Here is an 18,295-nt window from a genome sequence, read left to right as displayed (position 1 = left end):
GGCAATAAAATCGTCGCCGCGCGCCGTATGCTGATGTGCGAGTGAAAGCGCGCGAGGGTCAGCCGGCGATCAGGGTCAGCCGGCGATCACGGCTCAATCTCGCGCACCGCATGGGAGCGAAGCGGGACGGAAGCGCGCCGTCTTCCAGTCGCGGGCAACTCTCGGGAGGGAGGGGATGCGGTGAGGACAGAGTCCGCCCTGCGCTGTGTTTTCGCGGCTTAGTTGGCGTTGATGATAGCGGCAGCACGAAGCTCAATTTACTCGCTTCTGCTGCCGCGCTTACTCACTCCAGCGTTTTGACAGCGAGTTTTCGCGGTCATCGAGTGGGATGCGTTCATGTTTACTTGTGCGCGCGTAACACCATGCTTGTTAATTTAGTTAGCATGCCTATGTTTACAAGTTTATACGGCCGATAATGCTACTATCCTTACTTTGTATAGCTGTCCACTAATTTGCGATCGCAGTCGATGCTTCGCCTTTCGGGCGAAACTGCGACTTTTTTATGCGTTCGCGTTAGGAGTATAGAAATGAAAAAAAAGTGTATGTGTGGTGCAAAGATTGGGAAGCGTCACAAAGGATGTTGTTCCACATCCGCCACCAAGGCAATGAGTGGCAGCGCTGGCTGACGCTCCCAGGGTTAGTTCTAGTAGATAAATATAAGAATACCCCAGAATGCGAATGGGAAAACGGCGCCCCGGTAGCTCGTTGGTAAGAGCATCGCGCACGTAACGCGAAGAGGTGGGTGGGTTCGTATCATACCTGCTACCAGCTGTTTGTTTCATCCACTTTCATTTCCATTTTATTTTTAATTTCTTTAATTCAAGCAGACAATTTCACCTATGCTGCCGACACTTGGTCTACTCGTCTGTTGTCTTACCAAGCTTCCTCTCTATGTAAAAATGACATATCTGGTATCGTAGAAAGGTAATTAACTAATACAGCTTATGATGATGATGATATAAACTTTAATTTTCGAGACTGTGTTCCCGAGCGTTTGAGCTGTGGATCACTCTAGGTGGGAGGGTCCCTCATTCCAGGAATCCTCTGGCCGCGATAGCATCCCGGGCTCTGGCGACAAGACGTCGTTGTTCGTCCAGGGCCGGGGTGGAGATCTTGGCCTCCCACGTCTCGGCGAGGAGGTTCACGTCTTCAGACGTTGTATGTTTAGTAACGGCGTCTTCGGGGCGCCACGGGCACTCTAGTAGCAAATGCGCCAGAGTGTCTGGCACGGCGCAGATCGGGCAGTTGTATGTGTGTAGTGTCGGGTGGATGCGATGCATAAGGATCCCATGTGTGTACGTATTGCTCTGCAGTCTTCGGAATGCGGTGCTTTCCTCTTTCGTCAGTTTTGGATGAGGTGGCGGGTACACCCTGCGTCCCAATCGGTAGTGTTGGAGGATGGCTTTATACGTGGGGGGTATTGTCTCCGTTTCCGTTGCGTCACCAGGCGGTCGGGGGTCTCGCGAGGCGTCGAAAGAGGCCCGGTTGACGTGGTCGCGGGCCGCGGCGTGTGCCGCTTCGTTTCCCTCGAGCCCCTCGTGCCCTGGTACCCACGTGACGCAGGTGTAAGGGAGCGGAGTGCTTCTTTTCTGCAGAATTTTGACTGCTTCCACTGATATTCGGCCTCTCGTGTAATTGCGCACTGCGGATTGGGAGTCCGTGAAGACCGCGACCGCGTTCGTGCTGGTGGCGAGGGCGATCGCCGCTTCTTCCGCTGTCTCCGAGTTCCGCACCCTGACTGTGGCGGATGCCAGTTCTTGGCCTCTCGAGTCAACCACACTCAGGGCGTAAGCGGTTTTTCCCGGGTATTTGGACGCATCTACGTAGCGAGCATCTGGATCGTGCTTGTGGCGTCTTCGGATGGCGTCGACTCGAGCGAGCCGGCGTCCCCGATGATGCTCGGGATGCATGTTGCGCGGTAGTTTGCCGATGCTCAGGGATTCTCTTAAGCATGGCGGTATCTTGACCTTGCGGTCCGCGTCGGAGATGTAGCGTTCTGCGTAGCCGAGGCGCGCAAGGACCGATCTGCCCGTCGGCGTGAGCTTCAGCCTCTCGAGTTGGTTGGTTTTCTGGGCTTCCACCAGCTCTTGCCAGGTGTTATGAGCACCCATTTTAAGAAGTCGGGTGGTAGATGCCACAGGTGGTAGACCCATGGCGAGCTTCGTAGCTTTGCGGATGATGACATTGAGCTTGTCGACTTCGCAATTCTTGAGAGCCAGGTACGGGGTTGCGTACGTTATTCTGCTTGTCAGTAGAGCTTGAACGACTCTCAGGGTGTCTTGCTCCTTGAGACCACTGCGTCGATTAGCTACTCTCCTTACGAGGTGTGTGAGTTGGGATATTGTGCGTTGGAGCCGTGGGAGCGTGGCGACTCCTGATCCATCTCGGTGGAGGTGCAAGCCGAGTACTCGAAGCGAGGCGACCTTCGGTATTTGGATCCCGTTGAGCGTGACGCATGGGTCTGGAGCTTCGTAGGTGGGAGGTCTACCCCTCGTGCGTGCCTTGAGTACGAGTAGCTCCGATTTCTCAGGTGCGCAGTGGAGGCCGCAGCTATCAAGGTAGTGCTCGATAACATCAACCGCTTCTTGAAGGCAACGTTCTTGCTCTCCGGTGCTCGTTCCTCGCGTCCAGAGCGTAATGTCGTCCGCGTAGAAGGCGTGACGCAGGCCTGGGATGTTTTCGAGAAGCCGGGGGAGCTTGAGGAGTGCCACGTTGAATAGGAGGGGCGACACGACGGAGCCTTGCGGCGTTCCCCTGTTCGGCAGCTTGAATTCCTTACTGCGTAAGTTGGATATCCCCACCGTGGCCGTCCGGCCGGTGAGGAAGTTACGGACATAGCCGTAGGTCTTTGAACCGCAGGCGGTCTCCTCGAGGTTTTGTAGTATCGCTTTGTGGCTGACATTGTCAAATGCGCCCTTCACGTCGATGGCAAGGACGCACGACTTGTTATTCTTGCTGAGGTGGTCAATGAGGTCATCCTTTAGGAGAAGAAAGACGTCTTGCGTAGAAAGAAGCTGGCGGAAGCCGAACATAGTGTCTGGATAGTGCCCATTGTCTTCGAGGTGCGATGTGAGCCGGTCGTGGACCATATGCTCAAACAGCTTACCAACGCACGAAGTGAGAGAGATTGGTCTCAGGTTCTCGAGAGCTGTGGGCTTGTTGGGCTTTGGTATCATGAGCACTTCCGAGTGCTTCCACGCGGCCGGCAGCTCTCCTTTGTCCCAGCACTCGTTGTAATACCGGAGGAGAGCCGTCAAGGCCTGTTGGGGCAGCTGTCGTAGGTGCTTGTTCACTATTCTGTCCTTGCCTGGGCTCGTGTTTCTCGTGAGCTTGGAGATGGCTGCTTGGAGCTCTGCTGGTGTGAAGGGCCGGTCCAAGTCAGCGTTGGGTCTGCCTTCATATTCTTTGAGTGGCGGGGTTGTCGCTGGTTGGGAGGGACCGCGGAGCTTGTTGCATAGTTCGCGAAGTAGGTCTTCCTCCGAGCCGTCGTAGTTGTGTGCTAATCGACGGATGTGTTGCCGTTGCTGCGTCTTGGTGGGACCTTCGTCGAGGAGAGCGCGCAGCAGGTGCCACGTTTTCTTGGTACTGAGCGTGCCCTGAAGCTTATCGCAGAAGGCGCGCCAGTTGTGTCTCGCTAGCTGTTCAGCATACTCCTGCGACTGTTCTGTCAATAGGGCGATTCTTTTCTTGAGTTGCGTGTTGAGTTTCTGCCTCTTCCATCTCTTGAGTAGGGCCCTTCTGGCCTCCCAGAGGTGGAGTAGGTGAGTGTCTATGGCGGGGTGATCGTCATCAAGTTGGATGATTTTTGTGAACCGTTCGGCGGTATCCAGGATCTGTTTGAGCCAGGCGTCGATGTCCGATATGGTAGTTTGATCGTCGAGCTCGGTTCTGAAGCCATTCCATTCCGTTATTCTTGCCGTGCCAGTCCTGGCCGGTCGACGTGCGTGCTCGATGTCGAGTTGGACGATGTGGTGGTCACTACCAAGAGTGTCTGGGAGACAGGTCCAGATCGCGTTCTTCACATCCCGCGTAAAGGTAAGGTCGGGGTTGGTGTCTCTTGAGACGCTGTTTCCGACTCTCGTAGCCTGGAGCGAATCGTTCCACAACGTGAGGCCGTGTTGCTGAGCGGCGTCGTGGACTCTCGCGCCTTTCTTCGTAGTGGTGGCATAGCCCCAGGCCGTGTGCGGGGCGTTAAAGTCCCCTACGACTACGAGCCGGTGTCCTCTTGTGCGTTTTCGGAGTTCGCGGATGAAGTGATCGTAGTCCGCGAGCTGGTCTCGCGGTGGGCTGTATACGTTAGCCACGTAGAGGCTTTGATGCGACTTGCGGTCGGGTATGATTTCCACTATAGTGTTCTCAATCGTGGTGTCTTCTATCCTGTGTTCTTGGGCCGTAATTGTCTTCTTGAGAAGTATGGCGGTTCTTGTGGTTATGGTGAGGGTGTTGTATCCTGGAAGCCTAACTTTTTTGGTGTTGGTCTCTTGGAGGGCGATGATGTCTTAACTTCTTTTTTTTTTCGCTTTACTGGTCCTTTAAGAATCGTTGAATTTTCTCCATTCAAGCATCTTGTCCCTTCATGGAAGAAATTTCCGAACTTTATTTTTCTGTGTGTGTATGTGTGTACTCGTTCACGTGAATAAAAAAAAAAGGGAGCAAGAGAGAGCGAGACAGTATTGCTTAGGTTCGAGTTAAAGCCGCTCCATACTACTACTACTACTACTACTACTACTACTACTACTACTACTACTACTACTACTACTACTACTACTATAATAAGCTGACGAAGGGGCTTTGCTTCGAGTAACGACGACAGACACTACCACGAAAGCGACAAACCCCTCGCAAATGTTTTCGTAATTGCAAAGAAAAGATTGACGAGCTTATTTAAGGTTGAATACGTCTAACATGATCACCACCCTGCTTGCTCGATACGACGATCACGTGTGAGAAAAAGCCTCCGGACAATGACGCTAGCTGTTCAGCCGACAAAAAAAAAAAAAAAAAAAACCGTCTCCCAGGCGCAGTCGGCCGCCACAACTTCCTCTCGCAACGCGAACCCCTGCTACAGCGCGCACATTCGCAGTAGTGTTCCCGCGACAATAACGCCTCGCAAGCGCTGCGAGATCATAAACGCGAGCCAGCTCAACTGCCAAAAGTGTCGTTTACAACCCCCCCCCACCCGCGCGCTCATCCTTTCCTCGCCGAATCGGGCTGTCGAAACTCGTGTACGGATGGCAGCAATGCGCGTCATATGCACGAACATAAAACGAAAGCTCCCCCTGTACGTCGGCTCTTCCAACCTCCCCGACCGCAATGCACGCGATTTGCGAGGCGCATACGTATATAGGCACGCGGTCGAGAGGACAAGAACGAGTCAGAGGACAAGAACGGGTAGTACAAACGCGGCATCCTCGGACGGATTTGCCTATAGCTCGTTTCAAGAGCCCGTTTTCCAGAGACAATAAAACGCGCTTCGGGCAACGCACGCGATTTTTGACGTTGTCATTTTTTTTTCGTCTTTTCCCCCCCGTCGTCGCTGTACTGTCCTGCCCCCCCCCCCTCCCCCCCTCCCACCGCGAAAAAAAAATGTCCTCGTGACACTCGTGCGAAGATGAGCAGCGACAAGCGACGCAATATGCGAGCCCCGACGCTGAGGTCGGGAGCCGTCGGCTTGTCATGCAAATGCGCCCGGCACGAGCAATGTAGACATTTCGAAAGCGGACATGGCGGTAAGTTGGGGGGGGGGGGGGGAAGGGGCGATATTCACGCAACGACTCGGCTGACGCGCGCTCGCGCTGTAAGTGGCGACGTGAAGTGAACGACAAGCGCGACACGTGATACTGGAGGGGGGGGGGGGGGGAGCAAGCTTTGAACAGGGCGGAAGCTGCGGCAAGGGATCCAAGCTGGCTTCACTGCGTCGCGGACCCAAAGTTGCTTTTATGATACCGAGCCGGTAATCGCGTCGTCAACACTGAGTCTTCTACGCTCATCTTTTTTTTTTTTTTTCCTTCGTGAGCGAGATGTTCTCGGCCCTCTGGTTTGGTGGTCGTGACGCGAGAAGCGTAAGAATGCAGAATGCACGGCGAAACTTCCCAGTTGCGTGTCCTTGTAGTTCACTTCGGCCGACTAAGAAGTGTTTGCGTGCGTGCGGGTGTTCCCGTGTTTTGAATGTGTGCGCGTGGTGTTTTTCCGAGAGCGACAAAGCGCCTAAGTGTGGCGCAGTTGATTAGATTAGGTTGGATAGAGAGATAGATAAATAGATAATTTTAACGTCATCTGGGACTATTAGAGACGCCGAATTAATTTTGACCATCTGGGCTTCTTAACGTCCACCTATACCTAAGTACAGCAACTTTGAGTGCATTTCGCCTCCATCGAAATACGACCGTCGAGGTCGGGACTCGCACCCGTGACCTGGCGCTCAGCAGCCAATGAGCCACCGCGGCGGGTTTGTGACGCGGTAGAGCGCAAGTTCCTTACCAAGCAGGAACGTATATTGTAGTGACAGTAACTGTGTGTCACAAAACTAACTCTTTATTGGGCGAACTTGTGCCCCCCCCCCCCCAGGCAAGTGACATTCAAAGCACGACAGAGGCCTGCACAGTCGGTGATGGTATAGAAAATCCGATCGGAGGCGTCCGCAATTTATGCACGACCCGTTGAACTTTCCAGCGTAATCGCTGCTGCTGAGCCGATCGATAACGTTTTAACACTTGTTAGCCAGTGAAAAGCGGTCACGGAAGAAAGATAAACGAAGTACACGTGTCAATATACGCACGCTGAACGAACCAGGATATCAAGGATATACTATTTAAGGAGTGAATTCACGATGAAGATTGTGTAACGCCGACAGCTGGGACGAAGGACAAGGAAAGTACACGGGACAAGCGCTGATATATCTGACTGACTTTTATTCGGAAACACAAAAAAAGAAAGAAAATTAACAGCACATTAACTGATAGCGCTTGTATCCTGTACGCTACACGAACGCCTATATCAACTCGCGTAGTTTTCCATCTTGATGTAAAACACAAAGAGTGACTCACCGCAGGCTGCAGCTACATAGCGACCGAGTTCTACAAGGCAGATGTGGACGTTGGCGGTTTGGTACAATTAGGCGTGCAGGTTATGAATTATGCTTGGTTTGTTACAGGCCTGTACACTCGCAAACAAAATTTCGGAAATCCGGGAGACTGTCCGTTTACACACACACACACATAAAAAAAAAAATGAGCGACTCACGCTGAAGCACGACCAGATAAGCCCAATCGCCACCAGGTCAGTATGCTGTGCCACGGCCGGTCTGGAGGTTGAGAAACGCTCGGCGTACTTCAGACAGATCGTGGCTGTTTTCCCAGAGGACCACGCGCTCAGTTTGGACGTATAAAAAAAAATTAAAAGATAACATGCAGGAATGCGCCTCGTAAGGTGAACGTTCTCGGTGTGCCCGGCTCGAGCGACTCGAGTGGTCGACCCATTGGAGCCGCCTTCCAAACTCGTTTGTCGAGTTGAGTGTCGGTTTGACCGAGGGAGGGGGGACGCGAGGGCGAGAAGGGTCGCAGCACTTCTCGGTACAATGAACATAATTACAATAAGCACGTACTGCATGAGGAGTCGTTTTCTGCGAGAGAGAGAGAGAGAGAGAGAAAGTGATCAATCGTCATTTCCTTCTTTTGATCCTCTCTCTCTCTCTCGCGGAAAACGCAAGGCGAAGTGTCGCCGAAGCAAGCTGGCCTCTAGTTAACGACTCGGTATATCACTCAGTAATGTGGAAAGTTGGGCGAGTTGGTGATTAATCATCATACCCTACTGGTGAAGCAGCGCACTGACAAGGACAAAGTGTCGTGTATTCTTGCGTCTCTCCACTTTGTCCTTGTCAGTGCGCTGCTTCACCAATACGGTACGATGACACTCAGTGTTATACCGCTTGCTGTCACCACCTGTCACTCACTGCACAAAGGGCAAGAATGCGCATGCACAGTTCAATGCCCTGTGCAGTACCTGCACCACCGTTTTCTCCACTCCAACGAGCAGGGTACCTTTATGCGCAATTCGTACACCCCGCTGCGTGCAGGGTGGCGCCATTCTTTGAAGGGGTCGATGCCGAGAAAAAAAAAAAAAAACAAAAAAACACTGCGAAACCTGTTTTCTCGGCCCATGCCGCCATTTTCCATCTCGCCTCCGACGGTACACGTGCGTGGTTAGCAGCCGTCGAGCACGCCTTGCCAACCGCATTTTGATTTTTGCAAAACATGGTAAAGGTTACTTGCGCGCCGCTTAAAACGAGGACTAGGAAACGACAGACACTAGCGCAACCTTTCAAACTGGTTTTAATGGTAGGAAGTCGAGTGGTCTTATACATACATAAGTGTGACGTAACATTTTTGTCTGAAGGCTTCATGTTACGTCACACTTATGTATACGCGTAAAACCACTCGACTTGCTACCATTAAAACCAGCTGAAAGGTTACGCTTGTGTCTGTCGTGTCCTATAGTCCTCGTTTCAAGTGCTGCTAAAAATAACATTCATCATGAATTGTTCTGGGCGCTGCGTTCCGCAGTGCACTAATAATTCGAGAACTGGCTGCTGATAGTGTTCATTTCCGAGAGATGAAAAAATAAGGCTTCTGTGGACGGCGAAGATTAAAATGGGACAAGTGGCGGCCTACGAACGCCTCGTGCAATGTGAGCACAGCGTACTCTGCTTTCTCTAACTGGTTTGTAATCGCGAACTGAAGTTCAGGAAATCAGTGCACGTACAGTAAAGTTTTACATTTTTGTTAGTGCGCGTGTTGGCAGTGCGACACTGCCAAAAGATCGTCGACCTTGTGCAACCTTGCGGAATCCAGTCCAAGTTTCAGCGATGATGTAAGCGTGGATGTACACTTGCAAGCCCTCTTTCATTACGAAATACATTTTATTCCTTCAAAATTATCGAACCAATACACCCTTTAGTTCCTTTACGCGTCAAGCATTGTAGTACATTGACATGTTGTGGCTTTCCAACTTGCACTACAGAATTCTAGTATCGTCAGCACGTCATCGAAGGTATGTGCTCGATTCGTATACGAACTTTCTGTCTGGCAAGCCTAGCTGTGCTTACACGATGGTTCTATGAAGCCCCGAAATTGGTCCGGGCAAGCTTGAAATCACCGAAACTGACATAATTTCTCACAACGAAGGTAACTACGTTGTGAGAAAAAACGCAGTAGTAACTTTGTCCCCATATTATTATATTTATCGCTCCAATATTGCCTACAATTTCCAGCTCGCTGCAAAATTTCGTTCTTCACACAGGTTCGGGTTCGCGCTTAAGCGTCTCTGTATACACGCGCTCATTTTATCGCGTCTATCGTTCACTTTTGCACGTGTCAGCTAACTTTTTCGAGCACTTATATAGCAACAATAACATGTTCGGTGTAAAATATGTAATCGAGGCTAATTACTGCCAAACTGCGCTGCAGCCACAACCAGTCTTACTCTGCAGAGCTGTGGGTTTCCATACACGAGTGCGTTTATCACTACAAATAAAACACGACAAGCTCGCGCTTGTAACCGGAGACTTCACCGAGCACTGTTTTGAAAACACTGTAGATATTTCGCTTAGCAATAATGTACGATAATTACTTCACGCTGAAAAGCATGCCAGGACGTTGGTTATATGCCACATACCACAGTGAGCTTGTGGACTTTTTATTCATCGCAAATTAACACGGCGCGCGCTTTCTTGTAAACCTGTAGGCTCACTACAAATAATCTAGTTTCGAGCAAAACCGGGCGGACGGCTGAAAGAAGCCGACGCCAAATGCTGTGGCAAGAGTGTTTTCACTGAGAGGGCTTCCTTCTTCGGGCTACCTTCCAAAACGAATCCTGAAGCGGATAAATCAGTGTGCGCAATGCAGGGCTGCGCTTTCGGGGGAAAGTACCAGCGAGCAAGCCTACCTATCTACCCTGAAATAATATTTTGGCGAAGGCAATGACCTTCATTGAACAAGCAAAGTAGTAATGAAAGTGATTGAAGAGCGCCTCAATGACACTGTTGCTTGTACTGACACGGTCTTCCAAGTAAGGTCGCCAGTGCAGACTGTGACTAGTTATCGCACAAGGACTCTGAAGGTAAGTGCGGACGCATGCCGCCCGCACAAGGAGATTGCCGAGAGCCTTCTGATCTCCAGCTATGCTCAACTAAGGCTGCGGATACATCTGCGTGAGCTGAAAGCAGGAGTGACTGCTGTCACTCTGCTGTCCTCACCAGCCTGTGCCTTATTGTACCGCATCAAATGCCCGTGAACTCGGAGGCATTTGACCCTACACCAGTTGTCATTAAAAAAAAAAAAAAAAAAAAAAGCACCCTGGTTGTGCGCTTGCTACTGAGAGGCTGGCTTTCCCGCACAGTTTAGAGGTTTAGTGGCTAAGTGTGCTTTACAGGCGAAATTTCACGAGCAGCACGAAATCACAAAATTCAGCACATCACCCCACTATTCTTAGATTAGATGGAAACAAATACTCAAAACCGTGTTTGCTCCCGCACGGCCAGCCATATATTCGACTTGATTCGAATATTCGCATGCAACCGAATATTGCGACATTTTCGAATATCTACATTTTGAATCGAAGACGAATATTAAGAATGGAATATTCGATGATAATCGAACTTTTCGAATATTCGCACACCCACAATGTATATATATATATATATATATATATATATATATATATATATATATATATATATATATGGAGAGTAGGAGGAAACCGAGGGGCTTGATTTTTGTAATCGTAACCATATAAAGCCATCAGACAATGAAGCCAAGCACACACACACACACACACACACACACACACACACACACACACACACACACACACACATACACACACATATATATATATATATATATATATATATATATATATATATATATACACACGAAGAGGGAGACAGGCAGGTCGAGTGAGCTTCTCAACAACACCCTGCAACGTCGCGAACGCGGCTTACCTCACGAATCCGGGACCTCAAAGAAGTGCGACGTAACGCGCTAACGAATTTCTCTCGCGTTTACCGCTAAATCGCCACTGAAATTTATTATTTATGCACCCGGAAATCTTTCATCGTTGTGCAGAGAATAAGCATGTGTATACCTTTCCATGAAAGATGGGAATGCAAAAACAAAGCACCGACAGCGCGTCGTCTACGAGATCCCTATCACTCGCGGCATAGTTCACATATATGGGTCAAACTGGCCGATGAAATAAACGATCGGCTTACAGAACACAGATATAAAACGAGCTGTACAATTCAAGGCACTCTGGTGCACCACTGCCGCGAACGTGTTTTGGGTTTCAAGGACGCCTTCGACAAATGTCAGATTCTTTGTAGAAGAAATCGGCGCTTAGCAGAGAGATTATTGAGGCTGCCGAAAGAGCACGTGCGGATTAAAAGAAAATATGTGCAAGCTACCCGTTGTAGCGTTGTAAGAAAAAAAAAAAAAGAAGAAAAAGACCTGACGTTTTCATGCCACTACCAGCGTGCGATGACATGGTTACGAGATAGAGAGATGGAGAGACTCATTCCGTGGATAGTCATGGAATTCTGTCAGCTGCGTTTCTCCGTGCACTGTGTTCTTTTCGTTCGCAAGAAGCGAATAAAGTTAAAATGTGTACTTATGAGTCAGGAAAAGCCTTACATTAGTTTTATCCGAAATAGGATTCTCTCCAAACGTAGACAGAGCTTTCTTTTTTTTTTTTTTTTTGCTGGAAAATGGTCCCTTGTAAGCGAAGATAATGGAGACCGGACGAAGTATTTGTTAAAATACTTTTCCTTTATATTTCTTAGTACCATTAATACGATTTGAGCACGAACAACGACCAGTTAAAAAAAAAATAGAAAATAAGAAAATGAGAAAACGCGTGCCCATACGAATGCGCAGCTAGTCACAATAAACAATCATTGCTAAGAGCACTTTCGTTCGCCAGCTAGAGAAAAAAAAAAGGGGGGGGGGGGGATTACGTGCTAAAACCACCATCTGATTATGAGGCACGCCGTAGCGGCCCACTCCGAATGAATCTGGACCACTTTTACAATGGTTTAAAGGCTCGTGTAGCCAAAATAAAAACGCCTCCTACACACCTTCCTTTTTCTGCGAAGCACCACGCCGCGCACTACGTCAAAGGAACACGCTCCCCCCCTCTTCTCCCACACATACACATATGGTGGCTGCTTCGCAGCGTTCGTTATTTTCGGATTCAAATCAGAGGGATAAATGTTGGTTTTCGAACAGCCCTGCTCCCCCACAAGACACGACTAAGCTGTAACGTGCTTGAAAGCAAGCGAAAACCCGCACGAAGTTTTGAGCTACCGCGCGGAACATGTTTGTTTACATTCGTCATACGCGCGGAGCCACCCATTACGATCGCCGTGACCCACAGCGGTAGCGATAGGCAAACACGGAAACGGGTCGCAGCTGATACCAGGTTGCCCAGTAGTAGGTTTACACTAAGCTACGTTTCAAGCGCGACAAGAGAAACGAAATTGGAAGAAAAAAAAAAATTTAAGAATCCGACAGGAACGATAAAGTACGCTTGGCGTGTTTATTACTGCTGAAGCTTCTGTGGCAACTCACACGATACCACGAAAGTACGACCGCTAGTTCAACAGCTGACGCGCGACATCAGACTAAACACAGGAGAATAACAGCGCGAGCTCTCACCATTTCAAAACGAAAACGAGTGCTTACCGTCGAAGCGGCTCCCGGACTGCCATCGCTAGCCGAGCAATCCGTGGGTTTCGGCGACGCGATGCCGTCGGCCGCCGTCGTATCGCCGTCTTCGCTCATCGCGACGGCGCCGCTGTCACGGCGATCAGGGCACAAACAACGCACCGGCTCGGATTCCCGCTACTGTCCGGCGCGTCGTAGCGAGGCGGACGACAACGGTGACCCAGTAATCCGCGCGATTAGAAGTGATTTGCGTAAACAATCATCGCCGGAGTTCTCCATGGAGGCTGCCATTTGTAAACATGGCTGCTCGCTCGCAAGGCACCCTGGGTAGGATGTTTGCTACGGCTTGTGCCGCCATCTAGCGAGCCGTTCTAAAGGCTGCAGTTTGAGCGCGAAATTCGAAACGTTTTGAGAGGGCTTTCTGAAAGAATTGCTAGTTTATGTACCTTCACTGCGGGTGGGAGAATAGACGGGGGGAGGTAGGTACGGGGATCCCGTCGCTGTGCTCTGAATTTAAAGCTAATGGCTTTGCTCCGGCGTTCAATGCTAGCCGATTTGTATACCCTGAACCTTCATTTAAGTGGCCGCAACGCAAAATAACGGTAACATCGGACGTTATTTGTCGCCTTCCGCCAGAAGGTGGGTGGCAACTCGATTGTTTATTTGTGTGCGTGTATATTTGTTGGCAGTGCGCTAGCCTAAAGCACTACGCGTTCACGCGTACCACTTATATACGGTTGACAATATTTTAGGTGTTTGTCGCTCACGACTAATAGAATTTTAATTTCTCCATTGCTGATATTGAAGCACCAATCACCTTTGTTATTAAGGCGAAAGCCTTATACACTGTATGTCTCATGGTGAGGTCTCCGTTTCAAGGCCGTTTCAAAACCGCGTCGTCGACACGAAATGGTCCTTTAGGAAAACCGCCATTAGGGGTGGAAGAATGATAAAGCAAGTGAACGGAAGTGATAATGGGTAGACAGAGAGGCGTATGAGGTGAATTAAGAGTGAATTGATGGTGAATTAAAGGCGTACAGTTGGGTGATAAGAGTCGAACGAATGGTAGTGATGACATAGAGTGAGCTAAGATAATGAAGAGTAAATGACAGTGAATGAAGGTGAATCAAGTGGTGATAGGGCGAATCAAGGGTGATGAAAATGGGAAATTTGAAGCCATAGAGCAAACCAAGTGTGATGGAAGTAAAAGCGAGATGATAGAATGAATGAAGGTGAACCAAGCAGTGATAGGGTGAATAAAGTGTGAATTAAGAATGAATCAAGGGGTTATTGAGTGGGGGAGTGACTTGAAAAAAAAAAAGATATATGTGAAATTCGAGGGTCCAAGTGAGAATGACTCAGCAAGAAATCTGCTGAGTCATGGTTTGAGTTTGGTGAATCATAGAAAGGGTGATTTGCAAAAAGCATGATGACTTGCAAAAATTACGGTAAATTGTGGTTTCAGAGTGATGATGACTCAGCAAAAAAAAAAAAAAAAAGTGGTCGTCGTGTCGTTGAGTTAGTGGCACTCCGGCTTTCGCCCTCAAGTCGTATTGGCTGTAGCAAAGGGACGCCCTAGTAATTTTGCTTTTATTAATATTTACCTTTTTTTTTACATATATGTGTTGCGGGCCTTCTTTCTGACGCAGGAAAAAAAACTGCGCGAACGATAAAAACCTACAACTGTCTACAGCTTCCTTATTGGAAGGTATTTCTCTAAATTCGAAACTTGAAAAGTTGGTAAAATAATCCTTTTTTTTTTCAGGATCTCCTGGAGGCGCCGTTGATTATATTAACCAACAGCCGAGGCTAATCGGAGGGCAACATCTTACAACTCAAAGACGGCCCTACGATGTCTTTTGTCAGCTCCTCTTCGCGGGTCCTGTCGATAACTCGTGTCGGAGATACGAGAAACGTATCATTATCTGATCGCGATTGAACACAACGTCGTGTTTCAGTAGAGAGTTTTAGATTAGGGCCACGCAAGCGTTGGGGCCCCCTAATTTAACAATCTCCAGTAACTACCAGATCATTGCGGTATCTCCGGCAATTCACGATCTCGACGTCGAAGCTGCCAGGAAAGCAGATGAAAGAACAAAAATTGTTTCTACACTTTTATAGGGGACTGACGCAGCCCAAACCTTAAGCAAGATAGGGCACAGTAAGATTTTGAGGAAGTGGCGCGCACCTGAATTCTCTCACCATCGGTTGCGCGTTCTCTCGACCCATCTATGCGACTGCGGCTGTCGCCTGAGCTTCCACTAAGTGAGGAAACAATGCTGTGTCGCTTACGCCGGGGTGTTACATTCATCAATGTATATTCATTTTTTATTGGAATGGCCGATAGCGCCGAGTGCAAAGCCATGCGGTGACGAGGACAGTACAGAATATCTCCTGCGCTACCGTGCGTCCTTTGAAAATGAAAGACATCACCTCCGCACATCTCTAAATCTGCTAGATGGAAAATATTTCACATTGAACAGGGTGTTGGGACTCTGGCCTCGCATATCGCGGCTACAAAAAAATCCACACAAGCGCTGCTGGGATTTCTGAGGGCTACCGGACTGAGCGACCGTCTGTGAAATATAGAGCAGGGAACATCCACGTCTGCGATATCACCACTGGACTTTCTCTTCTTCTCCTAATCTACTGCTCCCCTTCCCCAAGTGCAGGGTAGTAGCCAACCGGGCTCGGTCCTAGTTGACTTTCCTGCCTTTCATTTATCCGTTTTCCTCTCCCCCCATTCCCCCCTCCCCCCCTCACCCCCTTTCTCTCTTTCTGATTTCCGGTACAAGTAATATCTGCCTCTGCGAGTAATTCAGCACAAGTGCATTTCTGCCATGTGCCACAGACGATCTTTAAAGCTTCTGTTAACTATAAAATAAAACATCCGGTATGCATTTTTATAGTTGTCCTTGAGCTATACTCACGGATAACTTTCTGCGGCAATGAAGGGAAACCATGTAGGGCTGGTGGAAATTCTGCGCGTGTGTGCGTAAAGCACTCTGGCAGATACTGAATCGGGCGTAGCTTCCAAGTGCGGCGGTATCGCATCTGCCTAAAACGGACAGGAGAAAAAGCAGAGAAACAAGTCAAATTTCACTTTCACAGGTGTGTTTTGTCTTACTTTGCTGTTGGCAAAGGGGATGTATGTGTTTTCTCTTGTCAAGCTTACACTAACGTGGATGAGAATGCGGGACTTCCTTTTCAGGAGTGCTCTAACTTGTGCGCGCTTTGCCTCCGTATAGCATTTCCTCCATTGCCACAGTAAGTTGTCCGCGAGTGCATATAGTGAGCATCGTGTTTTGCATGGCCACCGGGAATCCGGCATTCCGCTGGTGTAACCGTGCGCGCAGTCAAACGTGTCTATAACGAAGTGCTTGGGACCTCCAAAATCCTCAAAGCTCATTTCGTTGTAAAGATCGCGCATCGTACCGCTCACAGCACAAGCTCAGCACGTTCAACTAGAGAAAACATTTATCTTACGTGAATTCAAGAAAGACATAGTGCAATAAGTCAAATTTCGTTGTTGTTGTTGTTGTTGTGAACATTTCGTCTGACAGAATGTGAGACCGCGGTCAACATTGCATCGAGGTTCACGGCATGCTAAGTGGTGAAACGCAAACGCTATCTGCAAAGTACTATCGAACGCCGCTATCGCCTCCCTTGCCATCGAAATTCTTGGTTTGTTTACAGGCTTTTTGCCACTGCTGCCTGCGTTGGCATTCGCGTCATTTCCGCGCCCTATAGGTGGCTTTGAAGACGTTGTTTGTCATCAGTTCCGATTACATCCTCACGTCGCCATCGACTGTACGACGTGTTCGTCAGCCATCGCACCCGCTGCTGCGTCGTGCAGCAAGCGGCGTGTGAGCACGGCGACTCCTGGAGCAATGCAGCAGGGACTGTAACACTCGCTGACATTTACACGCTCGCCAAGTGGCATAGCTGGCGCTGCCGTAAGCGCTAGTGCAGTTCGCAGATCAGTGACGCCTGCGGCGGGCAGTGGTGGCACCGGTGTGCGAGGCGTATACTTTGTAAAGCTACAAATCAGCCACAGGGCCACCTGAATTCCTTCGTTGCAGTGTACTGGGAAATTCATTGTGGTGGTCTTCGTTGTTTAGATTCGTTCACAATACATATGAAAGATTGGAATTCGGCTGTACATAACCAATCGTTCGTTATACAGGGCATTTCGTAGTAGAGGCGTTCGCTGTAGGGGCGTTCGACTGTATATGTAGCCCGGTAATATCGAAGGACGTGCTCTTGGCTCAATACGCTACGCGGCTTCAGCCTCTCTACGTGCAGAAAAGTGCATCGCGGACAGACAAAACAGAACATTGGATGTTCTTCACTTTCTGAGAACAGATATCCTATGCTGCAATCCATCCAATCCAATGAGAAGGAAAAGGCGACGCACAACATGCAAGACATCCTATGCTCCAATCCATCCAATCCAATGAGAGGGAAAAGGGGACGCACAACATCATACCCTATGCTCCAATCCATCCAATCCAATGAGAGGGAAATCGGGACGCACAACATGCAAGCCCCCTCCCCCCTTGGAAACGTTAGACAGCTTTAGTTTAACGTTAGCGTAATAGCGAGGTAAATAGAGTTACCGTTCCGCAAACGGACTTTGCAGAGAGTTTTAGTATAGCGTAATAGCGTAGTTTACGTGCGGGAATTCTATTCCTATTACGCTTTCAATTTCGAATACATAACTGCACCTAAGTGCTTCTATCTGTGTGTGCGTCCTGAAAGTGCGAGAGAAAGCGCAATGGAAGCCAGGAGCGCGTTGTATTTATATTCGCCATATCCGCCGATCTCCGGCGAAACAGACCAGCAGTACAAGCTGTCTACCATACGCTGCGAAATCTTCCGATCTCAGAGGCCACATGCCGTCGTCGCGTCTATCACTCGACTTCACCGATAGGTGGCACTGCCATCTCGGAGATTTCTCTCGTTAGGCTTAGACGCGTTCGAAACGAGAACTGATCTCGAAATCTCCTCAAAGTTATTCATAACACTCTATCGTCGAAGCAGCCTGAGACTAAGCGAAAGCCGCTTACACAATCATTTGCTACGAACGAAGTGAATTCTACACGAAAAACTCCAAATTCAGTTCAAAGCGGGCGCCCGGGACCGCGGCCATGTTTTACGTGAACTACGTAAACCACGAGAAATCTGAGAAATAGCGTGCGTAGGCTAAACGGTATGGGTCGTTTAGGATTCTGCGCATGCGCATTTCGATCCCGCTATTCCGCTAAGCCCGCTATTACGGTAAACACGCTAAACTAAAACTGTATTGTTGTATATGCGCCTGACTTGGTGCTTTTCTTCAGCGTTCGCGACGGCGTGCCCCAGCTGCTCCGAGCCTGACAGCACTGACAGCTGCGAAGCCCTCTGAAGTGCCCTAACTCTGTTTTGAACCTCATGATGCCTCTTCCAAGAAATGTCCCCTACATGGTGATCCCCCATTCAGAAAGAAGTGGCCATCTTGAAGCAAATGGTGAGAGGTCACTCGTCTCACCGAGAAGCTACCGACATAGTTCGAAAACGACGCCGACGTTGCTCCA

General features: G+C 49.2%; 1 protein-coding gene across 3 annotated transcripts in view; it reads right to left on the bottom strand.

The window, feature by feature from the left end:
• LOC119433353 (E3 ubiquitin-protein ligase Rnf220) overlaps nt 1-13,012 on the bottom strand; it is a 65,203-nt gene extending 52,191 nt beyond the window's left edge. For all 3 annotated transcript variants that reach the window (XM_037700510.2, XM_037700512.2, XM_037700511.2), the window contains exon 1: nt 12,738-13,012. In XM_037700510.2, the coding sequence (XP_037556438.1) occupies nt 12,738-12,836 (99 nt within the window). In that variant the 5' untranslated portion in view covers nt 12,837-13,012. The remainder of the gene's footprint in view (nt 1-12,737) is intronic.
• Between the last annotated feature and the right edge of the window lie 5,283 nt (nt 13,013-18,295).

This window comes from Dermacentor silvarum, chromosome 11 (genome assembly GCF_013339745.2).
Source record: "Dermacentor silvarum isolate Dsil-2018 chromosome 11, BIME_Dsil_1.4, whole genome shotgun sequence".
Classification (NCBI taxonomy): domain Eukaryota; kingdom Metazoa; phylum Arthropoda; class Arachnida; order Ixodida; family Ixodidae; genus Dermacentor; species Dermacentor silvarum.
This window is presented reverse-complemented; position numbering and strand designations above follow the sequence as displayed.